Here is a 12,133-nt window from a genome sequence, read left to right on the forward strand (position 1 = left end):
GGCAATTTGGTTTGCTCACCATATGATATGTATATGTGTGCTTTGAAGAGGAAAAGGGCTCTTCTTTGAGAATGTATGAGCATCTCGTGCATTTGCAACAAGTGCTGTATTCTTTATTGCATTTTGTAAAACATTTTTTATTGCATAGGACACAGTAACAACATTTTTCAAAACATTGTGAATAACAACATTCCTCTCCCGATGAACAGCCAGGGAGGTGGGGAACAGTGTACTGTGTCTCTAATCAAGCCTTCTTTTGAGCACCAGAGGGAACCACGGGCTCCGTTTCCGCTACAAAGCATTGCGCCCATCAGGAGCACTTCCGCTAAGCGTGGTAGTTCCTCCCGTCGGGGCGAGTTGGGCGATGGTGTGGCTGTTTCAGTCTGGACCACAGCTTGCGTGGCCTCACCAGTGGCTCGGCGGCCGCAGATGCTGGCACTGAGTTAGCAGCCGTGGGTCTTTTAGCAGGGCACTGGCATTAGACAGAGCAGGGGCAAGCCATCTGAGCTATGCTCCATTTGGGCATAAAGTGTCTTATGGCTTGTGACTGCTGCTGAGGTGTGACATAATGCTCAGCAAACTTACTCACTATGCCACCAAAGAGGCCAGCTTGAGACACTGGAGCATTCAACAGAGAAGTTTTTTCTCTGTCACTCATCTCCGTGTGGGTCAGCCATATCCAGGATGACCAGGTTGCCCATAGACTTGCCGATGGCCTGACGCGGCTTAGAGGGTTATACAGGGCTTGATTTCCACGCCCTGTTACTCATAGGACAGAGATGTGCCACTACCTCCTCCTCCACAGGGGGTAGTTGGGCATAGCCATTCTTTTCCCCATGGTCCACATTCATGACATGAAGAGAAACTGACCACATATATCCTCTAAAAATCAGCTTAGACCAATTGGTTAAAAGTAATAAGAAAAATGGCTAGTTAGTTTAAGATAGTTTTTAGAAAAGTTCTAAAATGTACATTTGCAGAGGCCACTCAGTTTAATATTATATATCTAATACTGTAAGACTGTATAGATTACCTCCAGCACAAGGTCTTGAACACTGGGACCAGCTCTTTAGTGCCCACTCATACGCGTCCTCCTGAATGACATTGTTGTTGTTTATGGGCACTGAGTCTTCGTGAATGATGTATTTGTACATTAGTGTTGACCTTGTCTCGTTGTCCTTAGGTATGATCTTGAAAAACAATAGGACAAATGTTTCAGACACAGTAAAGTGATATTTAGAGGCATTTGCTTATGTAAGCAGCTATTTAGCATTTGTTCATGCATATTCAAGAGTATGCAAATTTATGTGATGCCCTCTGTGTAAGAAGACTAGGATCTGTCTAATCACATTTGAAAACTAAACAAGTGTGACATGCATGGAGTCATTTTAAGGACGACTAATTTTACATTTGTTTTACTCCTGTTGTATCTGCAATGTCGTGTTTACTTTAGACACAGTTTTCTGACAATGTGTCTGAACCAAACACATTCTTCTAATGATTCTCCTTTCCTTAACACGTCTGCAGACATAAAATTAAGCATCAGTACTAATCAAATAAGACAAGGATTAGCATTCTGGCAGCACATGCAATTTGAAACTTATTCAGAGTAATTTTTCATTCTTGCATTTCATGTTGGCCAAAATTTGGGTTGATCTTCCTCTACAGTAACTAATAGTAACTAATGAAAAGAACATTATTGAACACATAACGTAATACATTTTTGTGAATTAAATACATTCTTATTTGTTGTTGTAAATTGAAGTAGTAACTGTAAATCGAAATAGCTTAATTTGCATGAATCATGATTGTGTCAGAAACAAGTTTTTGCAGAACTCACACAAAAGGTTTCTGGTGCCAAAATAAGGTTGGAAGGAATTGCCTGTACAAATCCACAGTAAATGTCCAAATAGATGACCTTAACACTACTGTTACTCTGCAAATGTTGTTTATTACTCTGAGAGGAATGCCACAAATATTAAAAATCTCCATGCATCTTTTAAATTGCCTCATGTGACACCTTAATTTGTCTGATCAAGACAGGGAGGATATCAAAGAAAAAGGAGGAAAAACAGCTTTCAAAAGAGACATCTGTTAAAATCCATCCAGATTATCCAACAATTTAAAGCACTATAAAATAGAGGACAGAAAGCAATATTATGGTTTAGGGTTTGTTTGTTTGTTTGTTTTTTACAGCCTGAGGACCTAAATAGTTTGTGGCCAGTAAAGAAACTGATGATATCGGGACTGAACTAATACCTTTTTTTCCAGGAAAATGTTGCTGTCTCAGTGGGCATCCATGAACTGAAGCTTTACAGAATGTAGGTTATGCAACACAGAAAGATCCTAAATAAGCAAGTAAATCTACAATCAGAAAGCTAAAGCAGTAGAAATGCTGTGCTTTGTTGTATTGGGAGTGGGAACAGGTAGTCAAAGATTGCTGTTTAGCAAAAAGCCGGTAGCACTTTACAGAACTGTTCTACATTTACGTACTTGTTACGTTCCCCACATGTATATGTTTTGGTTTTCATTATTCCCTCCCTCTTTGGTACGCTCTCTATCTGCTCTTAGGTGGCCGTGATTGGCTGTGTCAGATGTCCATCATCATTAAGGCGGTTCTTCGACGTCCATTCTGATGGCGCCCAGCTGTTTTAAAAGACAGCGTGTCTCATTCAAGAAGGGGCGCGTGTCTGTTCGGTGTCTTGAGAGGTGTACGTTGTATGCAGTTTTCTTATGTGTAATCTAGCAATTAATTGCTTAGTCCTTTTTTGTGTCTTGCAATACTGTTCGGAGTCTAATGGCTGTTACGCTAATGGGAAAGGAGTACAGGTTAGTATATCGCGATATACACTGTGCCCGTAGTATGTATAAGTGTTAGACACACTAGGGAAGAAGTGTGCGCCACTCTTTGTATTTTTGCATAAAAGCTGTTTTTATGCCTTGTGTAACCGGTCCGGTTTAACCTGCTCAGAGTGAGATTAAAGCCCAGGGCTCTACATGAGAGGTGGGTGTGCTAACGAGGAGGCTGAAGGCTACAGCCCTTATTGTCAGTCGCTAGTGTGCTTCTTGAGGCCAGGGGAGTGAGGTTTACACACTGCACAGCTACCTACCAGCTGGCTACCGTTATATTTACCCCCTCAAAACTCCCTCCAATCTGGATCATGGCACCACTGTAACTGGTCTGGCTCAACCTGCTCCGAGCGGGATTAAAGCCCAGGTCTCTACATGAGCGGTGGATGCGCTAAAGACGAGACTAAAGGCTAGAGCATCTAGTGTCAGAGGTTTACACACTGCACCGCTACCTACCAGCTGGCTACCATTACATTTACAACTTAAACATTTGGATTTATGTGATGTATGGAACATTGTTGTTAAAAATTAAAAATCAACATGTTTTGCACTGTATGCCATAGTTTTCCAACCTAAAATGGTTTACTTATATTTATCTATCCACATTAAGATGGAATTTGAGTATTAAATGTTTATTTTTTTAAATTACATACATCTACATACGTTTAGTAAGACACCATGTTTGACAACAAATGTAATGCAAATGTTCAATATAATCTCCTTTGTCCAAGACAACAGCTTATATAAAGTTCAGATCACATTTTTAATTAAATTAAACTAAATTAATTTATGACTACAGATCATTCCAAAGGGCTCACAAACTCTCAAAGAATCAGTGCTCTCTAGATGCTCTTAACAACAAAACATGAATATTTATTGTCTGAGCTTTCAGAAGTGCTATATATGCAGTACACAAAATGCAATGGATACTATTTGTGCAAATATAAAAGAGCACTTAAACACTTTTTGCCGATCTCCAATGTAATTGTGGTTCATCTACAAAGAACAAATCGGTACAGATACAACAAAGAATTTCCTTTTATCATGACTCTAATTGCAAATGTTTATAGTAAATATGTTGTTTTAGGTTCAATGTCATGAACTTTAAAATCTTTATATAATTGCCCTGGATCAATAATCAGTGAGAAATTCAGTGGGGATGAAGTTTATAATTTTTATATTTATTAATAAGTAAAATGAATTTTTCTCTTAATTTAAAGGGAGTTTGCAGAGGATAGTACACCCTATACATGTTTCTCAATCTCTCTCCTCATCAAACTCATTGATCACAGCACAATGCCCTACACCTCCATTATCCAGCAAGCACTCTCACTCACAGCCTCTTTTCAAACCACAGCTGAAAAACATTCACAAACATTATTGATGTCACTTGATTTGTGATCCAGCTGTCAGTTTATTTAGAACAATTCCTCTCCTCTTTCCCCATAACCTTACGAATTGTGATCTCCAGTGAAAAAATGAGTTTGAAGAAATTATAAAAAGCTTAAGCTTTGACTGACATATTCAAAACTTGACTTATACTGTAATTCTCCTACTCCATGGACCTGCACCACATAGCTTTCAATAGCAAGATGAAGTAGTTGTGAATAAACAGAGGCATTTTACTGAACTTCAATGCTAGTCTATCTAAAAGTCTATCAACTCCCATGACCTCTAGTACAGCAAAGTGTAATATATATAATAGACTTTAATGCTACAAACAGTAATCAGTTGTCAAAATAGAATGTGTGTTGTGCATTTATAATCATTTTACAACTGCTTCAAATATATATAAAGACACAAGCAAGTGTCCTACATCAGCACTGCTGTGATTCGTCAGCAGGCACGAAGCCGCTGGCCGAGTGCCGTTGGTAATCACAGCAATGCTGATTTAGGGCCATATCACAGGATTGCGAGTGTGATATTGCTTGTATACAACAGTTCAATGAACAAGTACATCTTTAGTACGGTCATAAAAAACACATTTGTGCATTGAACTAATTTCTTTAGTAGTGTAGTGTAGTAAGTGACCTCGAACAGCTGTTGTATGTAAACGGCCTATGCGGATTCACTTCACGTCACCTAAAGGGCTCATATTACACACAAAAATGATCTTTTGCCACCACCTGCTGGCTAACATATGTAATGTAAAAAAAAAATAAAAAACATTGCTCTTAACCTCTTAAGAACCTTGCCATTTTGGGGGATTTCCGCCTGGATTTGGCCTACCCAAATTAAAAAGCTTCCCATTCCCACATACTTTGGCCTAAATACACAGTTTTGGTGTCATTTTACAGGAAACCCTTTGAAGTTGCATAAAACACTGCTAAAAATTAAAAAAAATTAAATATATGTTGTCTGAACAGTAATAACCCTCCTAAAAAAGAGGCGCTTTTTGATTTTTTTTATATAAATTCATTTTTGAAAGTGTATAACTCAAGCCCTGTAAACCCTAGCAGCAAGCAGACAGTTTTGGCTGTTTCCACTAGATGTCAGCAAATACCTGAAAAAGGAATTTTGTCTGTATCATGTTTTATTTAATATCTATTTCAATTTATTTGAAGGGAGAAATATTACCTTTTTTTGGTGTATTTTCCGCCTACCCAAATCTAAAGTCTCCCCATACCCATATACAATGCTATAAATGCAAAATCCCAGTGTAATTTTACAGAAAACCCTTTGTCATTACATAAAACACTGTTGAAAGTGGTAAATATGCACTCAGGTGTATGGTGAGACACGTCTGTGTGTTTTGGGCACGTAACCTACCCAGTGATCACTTCACAGTCTGGATGCAATATCACAGCCCCTGATTGGTCTATTTGATCTTGAGAGACATTGCCGGAAAGCGGAGGGTCTAAGCTTTACGGCAATATATGCTTTATCCGGATCGGATGTTTAACATATTTTCCTGGATTGTTGAATATCATATAACATTACTTTGTGGTGTTTCTGCACTCGTGTGACATATCGAGGGATTACTTGGGCACACAACCACAGAAAACACTGAAAAACGGCTCATTTTGCAGAGAATAACCTAAGGTAAAGGATTATGTAGCATTTGTGGCTAACTGTGCTGTCTAGTGCGAGTAGCACAGCAAATATTCAATAATTTCACTTGTATGATTGTATACTTCATGATTCATTCGAAGTGTATTAGATATGTGATTATACCTCAATAAAAAGACTTATTGGAACTTCTTAATGGCAATGAGAGCTTTCATTTGATATATGGTTTGTACATGTGCGTCATATTTGAGCGATATGAGACATATGTATTCAAAAACGCACATAATTATGACACGACTTTTGATGGGTGGAACTATGTAATTTATTGTAAATAAGTTACTTAGTGTAAAACAAATGCCAAAGTGATGCATATCTCAAGAAAGTAGACATTCTAAGCTTTCAAATGGTACCAGATATGAGCTCATAACTCCTCCGCATACATTTAAAATTGGAAGTACATTATTACTGACGTAATTTTAAATCCCGGAACCGGGATCGTGGATTTTAGATCTGCACTACTCTTACACAAGTGTAGGGCCTTGCCCAATCAAAATGCTAACAAAATAGTCTGATGTACTGATACAGTGATTGTTTACACCTAATTAGCAGCTCAAGAAACAGTTAATACTACAAATAAGTTGCTCTTGAGTGACAGGGAAGTGGTCCTCCCTAGTGCATTCTCTTCTAGGGATCAGGACTGGTGTGTCAGTGTTTTCCACAGAGCAACAGGTGTCGTCAGTCTTCACCTTCAAAACTCAGCTTAAGCTTCACATTTTTGAACTCGCAAAGAGTTCCTGTAGGGGTCCACTGGACATCATCATCTCACCTGCCTAACCAGGGAGATATGAGTTCCCAGTCCCCATCAGCATCCAGAGATGAAGCTCCCTGGTCAAGTGAGGAAACCTCACTGTCCAACTGGGTCGCTGACTTCCTCCTTGTCCCTAGAGAAGAAAGGGAGGAGCTTAACAGCTATACACGATCCCAGTGTGATGCTGAAATGGCCGCCGTGGTTGATAGTGCACACGATCCTGAAGGGAAGGTAACAACTATCCAGGAAGTAGTTGGCAAACTGTTCCTGCTCTACCACCACAAGGCCCAGTTGCAGATAGCAACAATCAAGGGTGAGGTAAGGACACTTACCGCCCATGGGAGTCGGCTCGATACACGCAATCGTGCCTTACACAGAGACCTCCAGACCACGAATACGAGGACTGTGTAGGAAGACTCCAGTCGGCTGAAACAGATAGCCGAAAAGCCACGGACAACCGAGTCCGGCAGGAAAGTCAAGATGCACGGGCCGAGGCTCAAGAAGTGCTCTACTATGGTGAAATACCCCACCCCTGGCTCAGGTATTATTAGAAAACCGTTTTCCCCACTCCCAGAGCTAGAGCGCATCCCTGTTCGGGACAGGAGTCCACCACATTGCGGGGGGCAAGGCTCCACATCTGAAATCCTCCCCTCAGGTGTCTGTCAGGCTCCGCCCCAGTAGGGCGCCTAACTCACCAGAAGGAGGAAGTGGTCTCACCCAACGCAGTGGCAGTTATGGCAGACACTGGTACTCATCCTCTGACGAGTCAGTTGGAGACAAGCAGGACCAAGCTACAGGTCTGCACATACGCCAGCTTGACTCCTTTGCAAAGGACATAGAATGCTTCGACCCAACAAGCCAAGATTCAAATGTCAACGATTACCTCAGGGAAATTGAACATCGTCTTGCCGACTTGCCTCATGCCTCGGCGCGTGAGAAGTTGAAGCTCATCTGGAAAACAACTTCCAGAAGCGTACACGCTTTCATTGAGACTCAAATGCCAAGCATTCTAGACAGTTACCCAAGTTTCTTCTCTTTTTGATTATTTTGATTATTAATCATGATACTCAACCTTCAGGGTAGATTTTTATGAGACTCGATCAGTCACTTACTATAATTTTTCTCTTGTCAAAGAGTGGTGCCCCAAGGATAGAATTTAATGAACTAAATTAAATTATTTAATTTAATTAGTAATTGATAATTATTAATAATTTCTGATAGTAAAATGTATCTAAACAACCAGTAGCACCCTACATTAGTTTAGAATGGCATGAACACAAGCGTCAGACCATCAGTGCTCATGGAATGTCTCTCGTCCAATCAGATTCTAGGACAGAACTAAATATTGTGTGTATATATATACAGTGAGGAAAATAAGTATTTGAACACCCTGCTATTTTGCAAGTTCTCCCACTTGGAAATCATGGAGGGGTCTGAAATTGTCATCATAGGTGCATGTCCACTGTGAGAGACATAATCTAAAAAAAAAATCCAGAAATCACAATGTATTTGAACACCTGTCTATCAGCTAGAATTCTGACCCTCAAAGACCTGTTAGTCTGCCTTTAAAATGTCCACCTCCACTCCATTTATTATCCTAAATTAGATGCACCTGTTTGAGGTCGTTAGCTGCATAAAGACACCTGTCCACCCCATACAATCAGTAAGAATCCAACTACTAACATGGCCAAGACCAAAGAGCTGTCCAAAGACACTAGAGACAAAATTGTACACCTCCACAAGGCTGGAAAGGGCTACGGGAAATTGCCAAGCAGCTTGGTGAAAAAAGGTCCACTGTTGGGGCAATCATTAGAAAATGGAAGAAGCTAAACATGACTGTCAATCTCCCTCGGACTGGGGCTCCATGCAAGATCTCACCTCGTGGGGTCTCAATGATCCTAAGAAAGGTGAGAAATCAGCCCAGAACTACACGGGAGGAGCTGGTCAATGACCTGAAAAGAGCTGGGACCACCGTTTCCAAGGTTACTGTTGGTAATACACTAAGACGTCATGGTTTGAAATCATGCATGGCACGGAAGGTTCCCCTGCTTAAACCAGCACATGTCAAGGCCCGTCTTAAGTTTGCCAATGACCATTTGGATGATCCAGAGGAGTCATGGGAGAAAGTCATGTGGTCAGATGAGACCAAAATAGAACTTTTTGGTCATAATTCCACTAACTGTGTTTGGAGGAAGAAGAAAGATGAGTACCATCCCAAGAACACCATCCCTACTGTGAAGCATGGGGGTGGTAGCATCATGCTTTGGGGGTGTTTTTCTGCACATGGGACAGGGCGACTGCACTGTATTAAGGAGAGGTTGACCGGGGCCATGTATTGTGAGATTTTGGGGAACAACCTCCTTCCCTCAGTTAGAGCATTGAAGATGGGTCGAGGCTGGGTCTTCCAACATGACAATGACCCGAAGCACACAGCCAGGATAACCAAGGAGTGGCTCTGTAAGAAGCTTATCAAGGTTCTGGCGTAGCCTAGCCAGTCTCCAGACCTAAACCCAATAGAGAATCTTTGGAGGGAGCTCAAACTCTGTGTTTCTCAGCGACAGCCCAGAAACCTGACTGATCTAGAGAAGATCTGTGTGGAGGAGTGGGCCAAAATCCCTCCTGCAGTGTGTGCAAACCTGGTGAAAAACTACAGGAAACGTTTGACCTCTGTAATTGCAAACAAAGGCTACTGTACCAAATATTAACATTGATTTTCTCAGGTGTTCAAATACTTATTTGCAGCTGTATCATTAAAATAAATAGTTAAAAAATCATACATTGTGATTTCTGGATTTTTTTTTAGATTATGTCTCTCACAGTGGACATGCACCTACGATGACAATTTCAGACCACTCCATGATTTCTAAGTGGGAGAACTTGCAAAATAGCAGGGTGTTCAAATACTTATTTTCCTCACTGTATATATATATATATATATATATATATATATATATATAAGAGTTAGTTCCAGTCCTCTAATCTGATTGCGAATATGCATTTCCCCCGGTATTCGTGATTCATTCTATCATATGCAAAGTCCGAGAGGACAAGGAAACGTTGTGCCAAAATGGCCCAGCCATGGTTTCCAGAAATGGAGATAATGTATAGCTTACCATAGTAAATACCACTGAGGAGGGATCTCCTCTCTCAGGCGCAAGGCACAATCTGGCATCTCCAGCACCAGCTATGGAACCTGCATGTGTGGCCCCTGAACGGGGTGCACAACACGTGCCAGAACTGACGCATGAACACCATTTTACAGGCAAGAGCACCATCCACGAGACGCCTCTATGCACTAAAATGGAAGGTGTTCACTGATTGGTGTCTCTTATATGGCAAGGACCCAGTAAACTGCCCCATACATGAAATTATAATATTTGTATTCATTAACGTATCGTGGGCTCCCCTGTTTGAAGCGCAGCTAGGACTCCCCGTTCAAATGCCGTGAGGGCCCCCATTGTCAGGAGGAGAGGTTTAGGTAGTTTCCAAGCACCTAGGATTCACGCCTATGCTCAGGGTGATCTGCCTGAGAGGCTAGAATTCACGCCTCCGCTTGGGTGTGGCAGACTCCTCCAGAACAATCCATCAAGTGCTCTCCCGTTCAAACTGCAGCGAGGGTTCTCCCGTCAAACACAGAGTGAGCTATTCATGTTTATTTGTATTGTGGGCTCTCCCATTCAAAGCTCAGGAGGACTCTCCTGGTCGAATGCAGCGAGGGCCCCCATTCGATGGTAGGTTGGGCTTGTCTGCTCGAGCTGCCGCGGTGCCCCTTCCCATGGGGTTCGCCCGTTCCCTGCATGGGCTCATCCGTCAAACCCACCAAGCCTGGAGGGAGACTTAAGGTCCTGGTGGCTAGGATTCATGCCTCCGTCTGGGAGGACCATTCCCTACTCATTTCCATGCAGCTGCAACTGCCACTGTCTCTTCAGTGCTACAGCTTATTTTTATTCTCCATATCTACCTATTCTACAATTCCCAGTTTCCTATCCCCTGAGCATACCCTTGTGATAGGCTGCCTCCACTAGCACCCCCACTCGTTCTATCATATTTTGCCACCTCACACAGGGCTCAGAAAGACCTGTTTTGTTTTATTCTTGTATTTTTTTAACACAAAATAATAAACATATGTTTAATATTAGGCATTTATGGTTTATCAGTAATAACATGAAAATAATTACCAGCTTATTGGTACTAGATTTTAGTATCTTTCCTCCCTAATACTTATTGAAATTATGGACCTTTGGGCATAATTCTTATGATCTTCCTACCAATTAACCTAGATTGAACATTTTAATTTCTGTTTGTCACTGAAAGATAAGTCGTGTAAAACTATTTAGTATAATGAGTGAGATATTCATGCTTTGCTCATGCACAATTGAGAAAATTATATTGTACAATGGTTGCTATATGTCCAACCAACCAATTTCCATCAGTTCAAAGCTCAATTAAGGAAATGGAAGGAAATATAAGTTGCTTCGGAACTAGCCTTTGACAAAAGGGTAAATCTGAAATAAACTTTAACCGTATTGCATGTAAATACTCTCTTTGAAGCATGAATGAACATAATGAACACACACAAAAAAAAAAAAAAACAATTAAGGCTCTTAGATTTATAAATATGTGATATAACAACAATGTTCTTTTAAAAGTGATGTGCAAACATACAAAGGGGTTTCAAAAGTCTGAGTCCACATCAAAAAATTTGGAAACCTGAAAATGAATATAAAGATTAAGGGATTTAAAAAAAATAAATGTTATTTTTTCCATGTGCTTTTTAAGCCTTGAGAAAGATTTGATTTGAGAAAGTAAAGTTTTGTTTACCAGAACAACAATTGCATCATGTAGTGGACCATCAGTGTGGAGAGTCTCGGAATCATCCTCTATGAGGTAGTCCCACTCCACTCCCATATCAATGAAGCGCCGAGACCTTGCCTCATCCCCTTTGCCATTTAGAATGTAATGTCCTGTTGCCTGGTTCTTGATAGCTGCAATCAGCAATAAATTACAACTCTTCAAAAGGTTCACAGATAAGAAATTAACAGAATGTCCTGAATGACTGTACAACTTGACTTATCATCATTGCAGGGCATTTAACTGATAATCCTAGTGAAAATGAAACAAAGAATATTTTTACTAATGTGCTTGTACTACGACATCTCAATGTGTATAAGCTTTTTCAGTAATTTTCAGAAACATACTAGTAAGATAAGCTGTTGAATGATATGGAATTATAATATTGAAAGGATGTGAAGGCTACCTAACACACTGAGTGCATTTATATGGACACCAGGAAGCAGCGTATTGCGAGAACGTGGGTTATTGAGAGAAAGCTGCATTCCTGTTTACATTTATTGTATTAGCGGCATACTCTTAACTCATGTATACATGTGGCTTGGTGAGAAAGAAGCGTTCTCCATAGCAAAGTAATATCCCCGCGACACTTGTGAAAATAACAAACACAGCATC

At 40.6% G+C, this 12,133-nt stretch overlaps 1 protein-coding gene across 2 annotated transcripts in view; it reads right to left on the reverse strand.

The window, feature by feature from the left end:
* The window catches only part of adamts3 (ADAM metallopeptidase with thrombospondin type 1 motif, 3), a 198,019-nt gene that overhangs the window by 41,442 nt on the left and 144,444 nt on the right, over positions 1–12,133 (reverse strand). For both annotated transcript variants that reach the window (XM_052093365.1, XM_052093359.1), the window contains exons 17-18: positions 11,489–11,652; positions 1,034–1,190 (exon numbers count right to left, since the gene is read on the reverse strand). In XM_052093365.1, coding sequence (XP_051949325.1) covers positions 1,034–1,190; positions 11,489–11,652 — 321 coding nt within the window. The remainder of the gene's footprint in view (positions 1–1,033; positions 1,191–11,488; positions 11,653–12,133) is intronic.

Source organism: Xyrauchen texanus, chromosome 3, assembly GCF_025860055.1.
Source record: "Xyrauchen texanus isolate HMW12.3.18 chromosome 3, RBS_HiC_50CHRs, whole genome shotgun sequence".
In the NCBI taxonomy this organism is placed as follows: Eukaryota; Metazoa; Chordata; class Actinopteri; order Cypriniformes; family Catostomidae; genus Xyrauchen; species Xyrauchen texanus.